Genomic DNA, 17,850 nt, shown 5'->3' with positions numbered 1-17,850 from the left:
GCCCCACCACCTTGGGATCTTTTATCAAACCAAAGTTTTTAAACTCTGTCATGAAGAAATAGAAAATAATATTTAGGAATTTTTGCTGGGTGCATCAATCCTCCGATTTTCTGTCAAAGCAACATTTTCATTAGCACTTTGTCCATGCCACTTTGCTCATTCCCACCTCATTCTTCTCCAGGCTGTACTCCTCCATCATCTTGTCCCCCTGCTCCTGGAAGGTGATGATGATTAAGGCCACAAAAATGTTGACAAAGAAAAATGGGAAGACCACAAAGTAAACCACATAGAAGATGGACATCTCCATGCGATAACCGGGGCTGGGGCCCTGGTTCTCAAATGTAGCATCCACTGAGTGCTTGAGAACACTGCAGGAAAGAAAACAAGGAAAGATGCAGATAGGAAATGAGGGGAAACAAGAAGAATTCTGTGTGATCGATCAGGCTCACTGCCGCATCTAAAACAGAGCAGAACCCAACACTTCTGAGACAGGTTCTAAATACTCAACATTTAAGCAGATTTGGGATAGTCTGCCCCATGAAGGTTTTTCTAACATGGACTATTTCTAACCGTAAATTGGCAGTAACCACCACAAATCACCGAAACTGTATGTAAGATCAATTGCAGCTTTTGAGATTCATACTAAAAATCATACTAAGCTCTAGGTATGAGCCAGAAATTCTGGAATTCCAGAAAGATGGCAGCTGGCAAAATCCATAGCAATTCACTGTGGTAAAGAGATGGATGGGAAGGGGGCATTTTCTTCTTCCTTTTGGAATTCATACAGGAATGGGAAGATGCAGTGATTTGTTCTGGTTCTCTTTTTCTTGTGGTTGTCAATGCAACCACTGGTACTTTTGAAATGGAGACACCTTTTAACAATTCTGATGGCTTTTTTATTTAGCAAAAATTATATTTACAAGTCTGTAAGTCAACAAAACAAAATGTTAGCCTTTCCAGAACCAAAGCTCAGCCTGAAACATAAAACATTACATACCAAACATTCTTCTTTCCACATCTGTAACTGCAGTTTCAAAGCCACTTATCTGTGCATGTCTTTCAGAAATTAACAACTCCATTTTGTTTGAATATCACTGATATATCTAAATTTTTGTTTATCTCATTCTACCATACTGTGCTGTCCCTACTGATCATCACAGCAGAACCCCAGATCATTAGCAGCCAGCTTTTAATCTTCAGGACTGCTGATTCTTTCCATGTTTAAGAAAGATGTATCTTTGATGTAACTAATACATGACCCAGATTTTGTTCTTTATAACAATTATTTTAGGGTAATGAAAACAACCCCTGCTATTTGCACCATGGTAGAATGTGCATGCATGCACAGGTAAACAAATATCTGTGTGTATGCCCACAACAGACCTCAGGTTTCCAAGGAGAAGCAGGCAATATACAGCACAAATATATCCCATTAAGCACTACCCACTAGTGTGGACAAGAAACACTGATACAGTTTTATATTGAAAGGCTCTGTGTGGACAAAAGTGCACAAAAACGTACATGAAAAAATGGGATCTGTGCAATCCACATCCTAGTGTGTACACAGCCACAGTGCACTTGTGATTTTGCCACCAATGGCCCCACTCAGAATCCTCAGGACTCACCATGATCCTGCTGAGTTGCTAGGAAACTGAAAAGAATGGGGACTGCATCCCAAATTAGATGAGCCACCTCTTCAGCCTTCCTAACTTAGCAAACCTCAAGCTCAGGTCCTACACAAAGGTGGTGAATGTCTTGAATCACAAGCCTCCAACCAAAAAATCAATGTCCTGATTTTAATTACATATTAGCCACTTTTACATTCCTGTACTTGCAGTGGCTTCCTCCCTTCAGCATAAATAAACAAATAATCCAACTCCTTTCCAGGATGGTGTTTTTATATGGCAAGGGCAAGCCACAGCTGATAAGCCAGGACCTCTATGTGACAAAAGTGGCTTAGTGATGGAGGGAGCTCATCCAGAAGGCTATGCTGGATCAGACCAGGAAACAATCTAGTCTCCAGCAGTAGCCAACCATATGCCTGTCATCCTTAGCATAGTGGCAGATGCTCATTTTTCTGAACAACTTACTCTGGCCAGCCTTCTCCCGTAGATACAGTGAAAAGAGTAAGGAGTGCCCACAACACGTTGTCATAATGGAATTCATATTTCTTCCATTCTCGTTTCTCAGCCTTCACTTCATTCTTCTCATAGACTAAGTACTCTCCCCTGGTGAAGAAAATCCACAAAAACATTCAGAGACTTCATTTATTTGTTGATGTACTTCTTTATTATATTTGTTAGTCACTTTTTTTAGAAAGTTGAACTCAGAGTGACTAACAAGGCAAACATTAAAAACAAGTGTAAAAACAGGAATAAAATAACTTAAAAAGTTCAGCCAATAATATGCATAAAAGAGCAGGTCCAGCTCATCCCCACAGTAATAAAAGATAAGCAAAGGCTTGGGTGAATAAAAATGTTTTTGGTTGGTGCCTAAAAACAGGTAGTGATGGTTCCAGGTGTGCCTCCCTGGAAAGAACATTCCACAAATGGGAAACCACCACATGCTGACACAACAGAGTGTGGACAATTTAGCAAGGATCCGCTATGCTGCAAATAGTTTCTTTGATAAGAAGCTCCAGTCTCTGTGTGAGTGCAAGGACAGTCTGCATCTTTTATTCATGTTATGATTGACTTGAAGATTAGTCAGGATAGCTCTGCTGGAGCTAATGATGACACTTTAGCTGGTAGTAACAGCCTTATCTCAGGGGCCTTAAGTGGGGCTGATTCATTGAGCTCCAATACAATAATTTCAAATAGGTCCTGTCTGAATAAAACAGAGTGACTTCATTAAGTAACTTGATTTATACTGATGCACACCAGTTTAAGATCTAGCTCAATGGCAATTCACTGTTATGAGTAAGGTGGAACCAGAGCCCTATTCCAAAAGATTAGAGAAATGAAAAGCAAATTTAAACCAAGAGTAGGGATGTTGAATAATCAACAGGAAAACACACTGACCAACCGAGATGGAATAAAAAGGAAGATGGAAGCAATACACTGAAGAACTCTATAAAAAAGATGCAAGGATGACAGATTCATTCATGGTGGAACTATATGATGAAGAACCAGATATTTTACCATGCAAGGTGAAAGCTGCTCTTAAAATACTTGGAAGAAACAAACCACCAGGAACAGATGGCATACCAATAGAGCTGCTACAAGCTACTGAGACTGAATCTGTCCAAATTTTGACAAAAATTTGTCAAGAAATATGGAAAACTAAACAATGGCCCACAGACTCGAAGTGTTCAATATATATCCCGATTCCAAACAAAGGGGATCCAGGGGATGTAGTGATGATCGAACTATTGCCTTAATATCCCATGCAAGTAAAGTAATGCTCAAGATCCTACAACAAAGGCTCTTACCATATATGGAGCAAGAAATGCCAGATATCCAAGCTGGATTTAGAAAGGGAAGAGGTTCCAGACATCATATCGCAAACGTAAGTTGGATAATGGAAAGGACCAAGGAATTTCAGAAGAAAATCACCCTGTGCTTTATAGATTACGGCAAAGCCTTTGATTGTGTAGATCATGAAAAACTATGGAATGCTTTAAAAGAAATGGGGGTGCCACAGCATCTGATTGTCCTGATGAGCAACCTACACTCTGGAGAAGAGACTACTGTAAGGACAGAATATGGAGAAACCGATTGGTTCTCAATCGGAAAGGGTGTGAGACAGGGGTGTATTTTATCACCCTATTTGTTTAATCTATATGCAGATCATATGGAAAGCGGGTTTGTATCAAGATGAAGGAGGTGTGAAAACTGGAGGGAGAAATATCAATAATTTAAGATATGCAGACGATACCATACTATTAGCAGAAACCAGTAATGATTCAAAATGAATACTGATGAAAGTTAAAGAGGAAAGCACAAAAGCAGGACTACAGCTGTACGTCAAGAAGACTAAAGTAATGACAGCAGAAGATTTATGTAACTTTAAAGTTGACAATGAGGACATTGAACTTGTCAAGGATTATCAATACATTGGCACAGTTATTAATCAAAATGGAGACAATGGTCAAGAAATTAGAAGAAGGCTAAGACTGGGGAGGGCAGCTATGAGAGAACTAGAAAAAGTCCTCAAATGCAAAGATGTATCACTGAACATTAAAGTCAGGATCATTGAGACCATGGTATTCCCGATCTCTATGTATGGCTGTGAAAGTTGGACAGTGAAAAAAGCAGATTAGAGAACTATCAACTCATTTGAAATGTGGTGTTGGAGGAGAGCTTTGCGGATATCATGGAGCATGAAAAAGACAAATAATTGGGTGTTAGAACAAATTAAACCAAAACTATCATTAGAAGCTAAAATGATGAAACCAAGGTTGCCATACTTTGGACATGTAATGAGAACACATGATTCACTAGAAAAGACAATAATACTGGGAAAAACAGAAAAAAAGAGGAAGACCAAACAAGAGATGGATTGATTCCATAAAGGAAGCCACAGACCTGAACTTACAAGATCTGAACAGGGTGGTTTAAAACAGATGCTACTGGAGACTGCTGATTCATAGGGTCACCATAAGTCGTAATTGACTTAAAGGCTTAAAAAGACTTAAAAAAACAAAACACCAAGGCCCCAGTATCCAATTGATTTTATCACCACATATCTCAGTAGGATGTAATACCATGGGAGTACCAGATTCAGAAGAACAAGAATAGAAAGGCAAACTAAGACTAGGTGGTCAATAAAGCCAGCCAGCCCGTAAGTGCTAGGGTACCTAAGAAATGTAAAGCAGGCCATTCACAGTGGTCCTCAAGTTAACACAATAGAAAACTTTTCTGAATCCCAGATTAGCACAAAGGAGCACACTGGTGCAAATCATAGTTACAGGCTACAGAAAAATATAAGATCACAGTTAAAAATGGAGTACTAACCTTAATGCCATAAATTTGTTCAGGATTACATGGAACTCATTTTTGCATCTTGACAGAATTTACCTGTACAGTGCTATCCAGCAGAACTTTTCTGAGTGCTGCAACACTTTCTCCAGCTAGGCCCCAAGGACTGATCCTAAAGAACCCTTGGTAGCCCACTGTGAGCTTTTTGCTAAGGACTTTTAGAATAAAACTACTCGCATCCAGCTTGACTTAGATACCACTATTTCTGCAGTTCAGTCAGTGAATGTATTCAGAGCACCATTGTCTGCTCATAGTTTGTTGGATAAATTTCAGTTGCAATGACCCAAGAACAATGACAGAGACAGTTAATCTCAAAGGGAACTCAGCTGTCTAAATTGCAGGAAATGTGCTGATTCTGACTGCTAAAAATTGCATTGATTAGGGATGAATGGATCAGTTTATTTCTAGTCCATGTCAATTTTGCTCCTGTTAATTCATTTCTCCAAATAATGTGAATTTGGCTGTTCTTTAAACTGCATGAAAGCTCATGAATCTAGCTGCTAATATACTGGTGGGCTGCTATTGATGCAATAGTAAGACGTAACATGACATGGTAGAATATTGAGCAGTATATACAGTCAGATGACAGCAACACAGCAGAAAAACAATATAGACCCTTGTACATTTAACTGAAGCTGGCACGATTTACTCCAGAAACAATTTCTAGGTGTTGATGAACTTTGATGAAACAGATAAGAGAGGGACAAACCAGATCACTGATGATCTAGGTACATAAAGAAAGGGAGGTACGGAAAAGTGAACAGAAGGTGGCAAGTTCCCCCAGAGTGATAAGTGACTGGGAAACACTTGCACTGATTTTTAAAATGCCAGTTACTATCTGAAATTAATCCTTTCCTACCTCTCCTGCATGGTGGTCACTCTCAGATTACAAAAGAAAATGAGAGCCACAATGCTCCCCTCCCATAGCCCCACATTCCTACAAACTCTGGCAGATACCCACAGAAATCAAATTCCCCAAGCACCCTAGTCACGCTGAGAGAAGGAATAATCCTACAGCTGAAGATCCTTCACTGGGAAAAGTTTTAGTCCTAGATGCGGGGCAGCTGAGCACTGTACTAAAAATGCTGGGTTGTATCCAGCTAAGTGTTACTCAGATCCACTAAACCAATGAATTGAAGTTAGTAATACTTACTTAATTAAAGTAAGTGATTTTAAATGGATCTACTCTGAGTATGGCTTAATTAGATACAACCCTCTGGTCCACAATCGAGTTTGTTTGTATCATTTTCCTTCCTCTCTATGTAATTTATCCAGCCCAATACTGAACATCCTACAGAACTGAGGTATTGCAGTACCCCAGCTGTGTATTCCCAGCTCCAGCTGAATGCAGCCCCATTTAAATCCATATAGTGCTTTTAATCTCCCCTCTTGCTCGCATTTGCAGGCTGTCTCTGCACAAAGGCCCTCATGACTTCAAATGAATAGAAATACAAAACAGCAGACACTTCTTTTTGATCATTACTTCTCTCTTTAAACTGGTGCCAACATGACGAACTTTTCAACACCAGAGTAAAAACCTTGTATTTGCCCATACATTTTAAATTGTATTTCTGAAATGTTGCTCTAGTCTAAAAAAGAAGAAAAGTTTGGGGTTTAAATTTTTTCTCTCTTACATTTTGTTATATTTATGATTTTGTTTTAAATGGTATATTGTGCAAATTAACTTCATTTACACTACTGTACGCTACCCTGGAAACTTTTTTTGAAGGGTAGTTATGAAATACTTTAAATAAAAAAATTAAATACACGTTTGCCATACATTAAGTTTTGCCATAAAGCATTAGGATATTTGTGATCAAAATACAGATCCCACTCTTGCAAACTATTGGTAGCAATTTTTCTTATTACTCTTTAAACCCAGGACAACTGGAACACTGTGCTTTTAAAATGATACCAGTGAAGTGCAGCTAGCCAGATATGAATAATCATAAAGGACACAGGGCTCAGATTCACCAAGGGCCAACTGCTCATACTGAAGAAACAGAAAGGGATGAAACTTTAAACAGCTGCCAATAGGGTATAGCAATCTAAAACAGAGAACAGGGTAAGGGGAATGATATAAAACAGGGCTAAAAAGCATGAGCGCCCTGTGCCCAACTGAACTAAACTGTGTGTTCACCGATGACCTGAATTCTTTATTTCATGATACATGATGAAATTTACTATGTTATGATAAGCTATAAAAATGGAACTATGGTAATTTAAAAAACAGAACTAACCAGCACATATTTATTGTAATATAAATCAGAAGCTACTGCACTAGAATTCATTGCGCAAGGAATGCAACATAAGAGATGAAACCTGCAGACATCAACCTAATTTGGGTTTTGAGTCCATAACTCTAGAGAACAGACATAAAAGTTCCTAGAAAGTGCTGGCTTGCCATAGGAAAAAGAATGGTCTGAGGTCCTGGAAGCAGAATGGTAGCAAGATGGATGGGGGTTACATACCTGCAATCTTTTTCAAATTCCTTGGACTCATCAGTGCAGTAGAAGAACTTGCCCTTAAAGAGCTGGACAGCCACCACAGCGAAGATGAACATGAAGAGCATGTACACAATGAGAATATTGAGGACGTTTTTGAGTGAGTTCACCACACAGTCAAAGACGGCCTGGAGAGAACAGACAGCTCTGGTAAGGGGTTGCTAGGTAATTATATCAGCCCCACCAAAATAGCTTTGAAAAAAGACATACAATCAAATATAAAATCCAACAAAGTTAAGCATTTAAATATCAGCACTAAAAATGAATAAAAACAATTTAAAAAGCAGGACACCATCAAATTCCATAACACATCAATTCAATTAGATGTTAAAAGCTTATTGAAACAATGAAGTAGAAATCTTCAAAAGCCTTCTAAAAACATAAAGGGAATGAGGATATTTCACTATCTTGCTTCCCTCACTTTTCTCTGCACTGCCCATATCATCTCATGTAATAACAGGTCAGAAAGTAGGGCCTCTGATGTCAGTCTCAAGAGCTGAGCAAATTTTTCTGGAAGCAGACAATTCCTACAGAAACCTGGCCCCAAGTTATAGAGATAACCTTAAATGTACTTCTTGAAAATCCTCAGCCCTTTTCCAAATATCTTTCAGTCTCTACCGACCTTCAGTTTCCTCAGAACAGAGCAATCATGTGTCTCCACAAAGAGAGTTGCCACCTTTGGGTTTTTCTTACAGAGTTGCAGCCGTGTTAGGCTTTTTTGGTTTTGCTACAACCGTCTAACTCTCAGATTATGAGATAACATTTTATAGACTAGAGTCCACATAAATCAGATACATGAAATTTTATCCTCATTTTGCTAGAGGGGAAAAATTATATAAGAAAAGTGGAGTCAGAGGGAAATGAAACGCAGCAAATATAGGTTAAAGTTTAAATACGTGCAAAATTAGCACAGTGACCACTCACAAAATAGTGTTAATGATGATAATACAATTATCATCAACATTTCATGCATTTGATGAAGTGGACTCTAATCCATGAATGTTTATGGCTTGATAAATTTGTTGATCTTTAAGGGACCACAAGACTCTTTGCTACCTTTTTTAGCTGGTAGAGTTTGTGTCTTTAGCAGATGCATGATAGCCAAAGAATAATAGGTACAGCTTGTCCAGGCACGAAGATGCAGGGACAGAGAAAGCTTTGTAGCACAACTACCAGAAGACAGAAGTACAGCTGAAAAAACAAATGCAGCTATGCCTATGGATGGGATGAATTCATTAGAGTCCAGTCCTCCCCAGTTCTCAGAAGTGATGCAGCTAAGGCCACATTCACACCATACATTTAAACCATTATTCCATTTTAAACAGGCATGGCTTCCCCAGAGAATCCTGGGAAGTGTAGTTTGTGAAGGGTGCTGAGAGATGATAGGAGAGCCCTGTTCCCCTCACAGACCTGCAATTCCCAGAGTTCTCTGGGAAGAGGGACTGTTAAACTACTAGGGGAATTGTCACTCTGTGAGGGAAACAGGGCTTTCCTATCAACTCTCAGTATCCTTCACAAACTACACTTCCCAGGATTCTTTGTGGGAAGCCATGAGTGTTTAAAGTGGAATAATAACAGAATAAATGTATGGTGTGAATGCCATCTAAGTCCATCCCATCCCATTTCCAGGCAGATTTCTAATGGAAAATCCTTAAAAATCTGCCTGGAAACACACATTTAAAAGTACTTACAAGATAGTCTGAGAGTTGCGTGCTGCCTCCATTCCCCCCTAAATTTATTTTCTTTGAAACTCCAGAAATAGTGTATCCAGCTGCCCACAGCCTAAGCAGATAGTGTGCTGGGCTTCTTACCACCGTCCACTCTCAGTGCACAAAGCTAATCTCTCTGGGAGTGATAGGAACTGATGGTTTTGTCATTCCCAGGGGGAACTGAATGGGGAAAAATGGCTGCCCCAGTGTTTACATGTATTTTAAAGGGGCAAAAATTCTAAGGGCAAACAGAGGTAAGCCCTCAGACCACCTCATAATGGAATCTAACTGACTGAGGATTCTGAAGTTGACCATTGAGCCAATCTCTGTCATAATCCGCCCATATAGGGTCAGGTGAGTGTTTTGGAATCTGAGTAGGGTGGGTTCCTCCTCCATTCCTAACTACGCCTCCATTCAAATTGCATTGCACATGAAAGATGTGAGGGGGAAAACCACAGGAACCCTTTTTCTATTTCACTAGATCCCATGCATGAAAAGGGCCAGAAGCCTAGGTCTAACTTTCTTCTCACTCTAACCATACCCGTATCTTCTCTCAAAGAGTTGATTTACATTTCCCACAAACAACTCCAGGCACCATCTTTTTATGTTGCCACCCCCAACATACCTTGAGCTTTGGCAATCGCTTGATAGTTTTTAGGGGTCTGAGGACACGAAGGACACGCAAGGATTTGATGGTGTTGATATCTTTCCCTTTGCTGCCTCTGTAGAGAGATGTTGGGTGAGGACAGGAGAGCAGGGAAAAACAATGAGGCATGAGTCTTTACACTGTTAAAGACAGAGGACTGCCAAAGTGAGATATACACTCATGCTATATGCTGTTTTGCAGCTATTTGTTGGCACGGAACTCCAGAATGTCAATGAAGTACTCCCAACTTACTTTGCACTGCTACCCTTTTTGTCATCCATATTCCTTTTAAGGTTCTTTTATACCTATCACATCTACCTGTTATAGGATTTCTACTCCTCCACATTTTTTTTACTCTCTTTTACATGTGTTTGATTCCATCTACCACTTTTATCTGTTTGGATGGCTCTTTCAGTGTCTCCCCATTCACCTATCATCCCCTTGGGAAATAGTTTAATCTACTGGTATCAAAAGATTTAGCACCCCCTTGGGGGCTTTCTCAAAAGGCCAAGAAGACAGCAAGCTCAGTTCCAAAGCATGTGCTCATATTAGAAAAAAGCCAGGTCTAGCTGTGATGTTTTCAGAGGGGATTCTTGTTTAAGTACTGCTGTATGCAGACTTTCTGATTCTTTAACTGCTGTTACCAGTAGATCCACTGAGCAGACACAAGAAGGTGCTATGAGGTGTAGTTGTATTGGGGTGTTAACAGTAATGTGCCTCTGTCTATGGCATTCATTGATACCAGCAGATATACAGCACTAAAATATTCAAAAGAAGTTCTCAAATCAGTTCCCATTTCCTCCAAACTTCAAACCTTGCCAATCAGGTTATCCTCCCTAGCAGTACCATACATGTAAAGCTCAGCCAATGCACGTTTAAAGCACATGCCTTCCCTCAAAGAATTCTGGGAACTTTTGTTTCCCCTCACAGAGCTACAAATTCCCAGTACCCTTAACAAACTACTTTGTGGGAAATCTTGTGCTTTAAATGTGCATTGGACATGCTTTAAATGTATGGTGTGTGGACCTGCCCAGTGTGGTGTGCTGTTTGTTCCTCTACACTACCCTACATTACCTTCCCCACATCTCCTGTGCTACTAAGGTTGCCTCCCCCTAGTCTTGTGAAGTGTACATGCAATGCATGCAATACCAAGAATCACAGCCTCATGTAAGGTTTACATTTCTCAGATCCCTACTCCCAATTGGCCATATATCTGTGTATACCAGCCTTTCCCAACTGGTGTGCCTCCAGATGTTGTTGGACCACAACTCCCATCAGCCTCAGCCATTGGCAATGCTGGCTGAGGCTGATGGGAGTTGTGGTCCAACAACATCTGGAGGCACACCGGTTGGGAAAGGCTGGTGTATACAGTCACATCAAACGAAGAAGAAAATATTTTAATTTTTCACAGGATTCTCCTAAGCATGTGGAAAATAGCAGCGGAAGGAGTTGCAGCCTGAAATGATGCCCCAAAACACAGATTGCTACTTTTGCAACAAGAACCCATGCCAAAGTGAAGAATAATATGTTGATGCTCTTAGGAACATATATCAGCTTTATGCAGATAACCTATACTAAAGTAACAGAATGGAGAAATTCTTTACAGATCTGCTACGAAGTGAAAGAATCCAAAGTACATCTGCCAAATCATTCCATTCTTGAAGAATAAAAAAGTCAATACATCCTCAAATGCACTGGATGTTTTAGTTATAAACGTTAAAAAAATACTTATCACATGGTAAAGTCTTCCTGGGACTGTACCACTTCAGAGTGCAGGTAGGTGTCATGCCATATTTGAATGTTCCCAATGCCCTTGTATGTGGAAAGACAGCACATCAGAGAGAATAGTTCTAGTCTATCCTTCTCCATGACATGTTAGTTTTCCGTGCCCAGAGAATTTTGGCTTGGAGAAAATTCATAGTTCATTCTAATGTAGTCCAATCCTTAGATGACTGTTCAACATGCTTTTCATTAACATTTGCACTGGCTTACACTCTGTGTGCAGCCAGATAACCTAAAACCTTCTCTCCAGCAGTGAACTTTAAGAGGAAATTCCACCTCTCTCTACAGTGCACAACATATATGCTAAGGTGACTATCAATCTGCTAAGCTCCCACAACCTCCGCCTTGTGTTTTTTTCTTATTAGGTGAAGATGAAGATGAAAAGGACATAGAATGTTTCCTGGAGTCTAGCAGCTCTTCCCATCTTCTACAAAAAGCCACACAAAGCCAGCCCTACCATGAGATAGAGTGAGGCAGCCCCCCAAGCAGCTGATTTTGGATGTTATAAAAGGGCACCAAATTGTTAATTTATTGTTATTTTATTTTTACTAGCTGGGAGGGGGAGAGATGCTTGTGGGATTTTTTGTCTCAGGTGCCAAAATAACGTGACCAGCCTTGGGTACAACTATATATTAGGGCTTGCAGGGAGGGAAACCATTTGTTCCTGCGGCTCAGATAGCAAAACGTCTTGGCTGTGCTGCTAAAAGTGAGCTAAGCAATGACATGGTGAATGATGTACCGAATAGAATGTTACTATCCAAACGCACGATACACTGTAGAGATATAAACCAAGAATAGCATGCTGGAAACATTGTGTCCACTCAAGCAAGAATAAGGAAACTTGAGCTCATGTGCTCCTTCCACTCCTCCCATACAACTACAAATCCTGGCTTTCAGCAAACCATAGTTTACTGGTTTGTCTTAAAGGCCAAACTACCTTGCATTTAAACCAGAATGACAAAACAGAATGTGTACACAGAAAGGTAACATTTTCAAAAGCTTCCTTCCCTTCCTCTAAACCATGGTAAGTTCTTTATGCAATATTCAGCACTGACTTCCCCGTCATCATAATGTTGTTCCTAGTTCCTAGAAAACAATTTTCAAAGCCAACTTTGCTCAAGCTGGGTCCAATACCCTCACACCCATACCTTTTGAGGGAGTCAGTTTCAGTTTATTTGGTCTTCAGACAATAAACACTGAACACATTGTAGGGTTACCAAGACAACTATAGTAGAGTAGAGGGGAAAAAGACAGTATGTACATGAACATAAATTGTGCCTTTTGCATTCCCTGCAAAACTGGGGGAGGGGATATTCAGCTACTTGGGGGGGTGAATTGTCTGAACGATTATTTCTTACCTTTAATTACTAAGCGATTCCCACTAACCCCCAACAAAAGAAATCTTGATTTCACTTCAGCTTGCTTCCATTCTCAGCGGTCTGGACATGTTTCTGGGAAAGAGTGCCCCTGAGAACAATGCTGTGCCATGGTGTAGTGTTATTAAACACTGGGGATGTTCTCTCACAGGAGGATTGTTGGGGGGCTGAGAGCAGCCAAGCTACCACCTGAAGCACTGGCAGGGCTTTGAGAGAGGGAGAGAGAGATCCTCAGCCACTTTGTATTTAAAGGTAAGAAACATAAATAAGTACAATTCACACACGTCCAGAAAATTAATCCATTCTTCAGGAGGTGTTTTTGCCCCACTCACTCCATATAGGAGAAAAACTCTAAGCTGAATGCAGCCAAGGATAAGGAAGTTTCTTCAAGGAGCATCATTGTTCCCTCTAATAGATAACTCAGGTTGTCAGTTTGAAAGTGAAACATGGTACACCGTCAAAATAAGAGACTGTTTCTTGTTTTTAGGCAATGGTGGTGCTGTTAAACTCTCTCTAGAATGTTAACGTACATGGCTTACAATAAGCAAAATCTGCAAGTCAACTGCAATACAGCTTTTCTAATAGGGGAATTCATTTGACACATCTATATAATAAATTATAGCTATAATTTAAGAAAGTGTTTAAGCAATATGATGATATAAAGGGAGAGCTATTATAACTACAACTGCTTCACAAGCCCTGCTTATCTAACAGGTGCTGGAGACTCAATTCTAATACATTTCTGATTCAACACATTTAAACAGCCTCATACTATAAACAACCTGGCAAAATCTTTTCTCAGAAACTCACTGCTTGAGAGGCAGTTTTTAGACAACTGATTGTACAGTATACATAATTCAGTCTTAACTGAGAGCCAACAGAGCCACTTGGAGAAGAGCTCCTGATTATAACCCTTCCAAAAGCTAGGTACAAAGGCACAGAGTTCTAGGTAGTGACTTTGTGTTCTGGCAACTAGATCATCTCTCATGACACATCTGATCAACTGATAGTATTAGATGCATGAAGATACAAAATCCACGCCCAGCAGTTACATATTCCAGCCTGATCCTTTTAGCAGTCTCCTTGGCTGTGACAATCCTATATTGTCATTTTCCAGCATACATATTTAGCACTGATGAAAACAGCTAGTCTGCAGAACAGAAATAAAAAAGGCTTATCTGCCCCATGGAACAAAAGGGCATAGCATATTTCCATAGTTGTGTGAGAATGCCATGTTTATTGATGCTACATCTCTGTTAACCAAGAAGACTTTCCTTCTAACAGTAGGCGTCAGGCTTTATAGCCAAGCAAACATTGGCAGAATAAAGCAGAAGGAAGGCAAGATGTAAAAAATATATCCGAAGCACATGTCCCACTGCCATGTTGGTTGTTGCTGTGTGTAGATGGCAACAGGCCCTGAAGTAGTACCACCCCCCAAATGGCTGCCAAAGGCAGTTGGATAGTACTAACGTTCCTACAACATGGGGGGTTTCTCACCAAAGCTTCTATCATTTCTAGCCACTATCTCTTGTCCCTGACAACATGAGCATGTGTCCCTGGCACAGGTAGGATATTTCTCCCAGGCTGCAGTAGAATGTTCCGTTCACTGGATCATCAAGGGTAGTGCACTTTACTATCCGTAATTCTGAGATACTACAAGGTTTAATTTACACTCCCAGAGTATGAAATCTTGCTAGTAAAAGACACCCATCCCAACTCAAGGTGAGATATGATGGTATTAATTGAATGACTAATGTTTAGAGCTTTTTTTGTCTCTCCAAAGTGTCTTCCTTTCCAACCACATTAGCCGCTCAAAATGATGCATAAACAAGATCACACAGATAAATGTGTACCAGATAGTGAGAAAGAGAGAGACAGACAGAAAGACTTTACCGTGAGCTGCTCCTGTTGTGAAGTGGCAGTGAAAGGGAAGAGACAAGGAAAGTGAGAAACAATCAGAAAGAAAACACACAACATAAACCCCAGTGAACCCAATTCCCCATGCTGACTCTGTCCAGGAACATCTCTGCATCAAATCTGCTTTCCCTGCACCAGGCAGGCCATTCCTTCCTTCATTGGCTGCTGCCTTGAAACAGAGGGAGGTAATGTACTAAAATGGTTTAGCTACAGAAGTTTAGGCTGAGAAAGATCAAAGCACTGGTGTTGAGAAAATCCTTCATGCCAGCCCAGCAGACTACAGTTATAGGTATTGAATCTGGGAGGTTTCCAGCATCTCTACATATCTTACACCAAATGAGGACAAACCTGTATGCCCTTGCTCATCTTAAAATTCCTAATGAAAAAAAAAACTGAGGGCAGATGGAGATGTTTCCAGAAGTCTTTTTCATCTCTTATTTGGAATTTACTAATACTGTATCTCATTCAGATTACAATTGGTTTTTATTCAAGCCTTTCTCATTATCCTAAATTTATGTATTTCTTATTTTTTAACACTTTTCTGTCTCTCATTCAGCAGCCATTTCTTAACTTGCTTAATTGAATTTATGTACTCCTAATTTCCCCTGAAATTAAATAAACTGAGGGTGATTCCAATTTGCAGAAATGAAAATGCAGAAGAATTTGACTGAAAAATCAAGTCTTTACTCCTAAGCATACTTACTAAGGACTGGCTGCAATTCTAGCTGGGAGTAAGCCTCACTGAATTCAATAGGATTTACTTCTGAGTAGACATAGGGTTGTATTCAACAGAGTGATAAAGTAAACCATTCAGTCAGTACAAGATTTCTTCTTGCACAATGGAACATTCTCTCCCTCTCCTCCCACCATGTGCCCCCTTAAATCTGTTCTGGGGTTTCTCCCAACCTTCTGGAACAGATTTGGGGAGAGTGCAGGGCGGAAGGGGGGAAGTCCCATTGTGCTAGCGGTAATCCTTGCACGCTGGCAACAATTTTGAATACTGCCCATGGTTTGGATTGTGATGTAAGTCTAACAATGAACTGAAGCTAATTAGGCTATTTAGGTTTAGGTCATTACATAACTCAGTTCTCATCCCTAAGCTGGTGCAAACAAACACTACTGTTTCATGCAGCTCCACTAACTTTCTCTATAAAGGTGATAATTCTTTTGGTCAAATACAGATGACAATGTTGGTGGGGCGAGGCCAACCTTTCATCAGCACTAACTGATTTTTTTTTTGGACATAGGTGGAGTACTAGCAATAATCTCTTCGCTCCTCCTGTTATCACAAATTCTGATCTAGAATAGAGGTCATAACATGGGCATATACCCCAGAATCTAGCTGCTAATATACTGGTGGGCTGCTATTGATGCAATAGTAAGACGTAACATGACATGGTAGAATATTGAGCAGTATATACAGTCAGATGACAGCAACACAGCAGAAAAACAATATAGACCCTTGTACATTTAACTGAAGCTGGCACGATTTACTCCAGAAACAATTTCTAGGTGTTGATGAACTTTGATGAAACAGACAAGAGAGGGACAAACCAGATCACTGATGATCTAGGTACATAAAGAAAGGGAGGTACGGAAAAGTGAACAGAAGGTGGCAAGTTCCCCCAGAGTGATAAGTGACTGGGAAACACTTGCACTGATTTTTAAAATGCCAGTTACTATCTGAAATTAATCCTTTCCTACCTCTCCTGCATGGTGGTCACTCTCAGATTACAAAAGAAAATGAGAGCCACAATGCTCCCCTCCCATAGCCCCACATTCCTACAAACTCTGGCAGATACCCATAACCTCCGAGAGTGCACCCCGCATTCTCATTCATAGCTTTTGTTGTCCTTATTACTTTTGAAGAGGAAGCACTGTGCTACACAGATCTCCAAGGCTGAGTGTGTAACCATGTGCATATTGGATCACTAGAAGAAATGCTAATCTGATTCAGGATGGATTCATAAATCACATTCTTCAATCCTGCCAGTACAAGATCAAGTTCCATTATACTAAGTTGTTCAAAAGATGGAATAATGTCTAGAAGAGTAAGTTATATTAGGCCACAGGGCCAACTAAAATTTCACCATGCTATTCAAATCAGGTGACTGCAGGGACATAGTCGCAAGTTCACAAACCTACTGGAGCTTGCCTTTGCATGTAAAGGCACTGGCTCAGCACCACATGTGATGACGTCTGACCAGAAACTTTAGTCACCATTCCAGGATTTGAGCCTTGATTTTTCCTTCCCCCATGCCTGCTCTATCTCACGCCACTCAAGACCTATGCTAGATCTAGAAGACTAGCTTCACCTGAAATGGCTATTGAGGCAAAAATCAGCCAGTTATAGATGAGTCACTATGGACTAAATTTGGAACCTTTTCTCTCCCCTAGATCCTCTTCCTAAAACCAGCAGTACTGGCACAATCCTCCAACATGCTAAAAGATTTATCAAGCCAAGTAGAACACTTCTTGGAGGGCTCCTCTGGGCAGCCTTCTTATTGAGCATTCATCATGATTTGTACGCATGGAGTTATCAGGGAGATTATACACAATCATGGTTTCAATACTATTTGTACCTGCGAAGTTTTGTGGTGATCATACTACTTCTTTTGCAGGAAGTGCATATCCCCCAGTTTCCTGCTAAAATCCTATAACTTTTCATACCACTAATGATCCGGGTTTGTGTGTGTGTGTGTGTGTGCGCGCGCTGCTCTATTGCCTCCTGAAGGCAATAATGCAATAACATTGTAGAAGCTTTGCTGAATAACTTACAAAGCAGACTGGTACAGTCTAGTATAAAATTTAGCACTAATGTACTATTATTTTGTCAATGACATGTTGTAGAATACACTCCCCCCACCAAAAAACCCTCCACAATATCTGCAGGGGCAGGATTCAGCAGGAAGCAATGGGACATGCACCAATTGGAAA

General features: G+C 40.2%; 1 protein-coding gene across 15 annotated transcripts in view; it reads right to left on the bottom strand.

Moving 5' to 3' along the window:
• The window catches only part of CACNA1A (calcium voltage-gated channel subunit alpha1 A), a 360,598-nt gene that overhangs the window by 96,606 nt on the left and 246,142 nt on the right, over positions 1–17,850 (bottom strand). For all 15 annotated transcript variants that reach the window (XR_009761364.1, XM_061616674.1, XM_061616687.1 and 12 more), the window contains 4 exons: positions 9,818–9,914; positions 7,451–7,611; positions 2,091–2,228; positions 167–368 (listed from right to left, as the gene is read on the bottom strand). Coding sequence is in view for 14 of the 15 variants with exons in the window: in XM_061616674.1 (XP_061472658.1) it covers positions 167–368; positions 2,091–2,228; positions 7,451–7,611; positions 9,818–9,914 (598 nt within the window). In the remaining variant the exon portion in view is untranslated. The remainder of the gene's footprint in view (positions 1–166; positions 369–2,090; positions 2,229–7,450; positions 7,612–9,817; positions 9,915–17,850) is intronic.

This window comes from Rhineura floridana, chromosome 3 (genome assembly GCF_030035675.1).
Source record: "Rhineura floridana isolate rRhiFlo1 chromosome 3, rRhiFlo1.hap2, whole genome shotgun sequence".
Lineage (NCBI taxonomy): Eukaryota > Metazoa > Chordata > Lepidosauria > Squamata > Rhineuridae > Rhineura > Rhineura floridana.
Note: the sequence above shows the minus strand (reverse complement) of the source record. Positions and strands in the feature narration are given on the sequence as shown.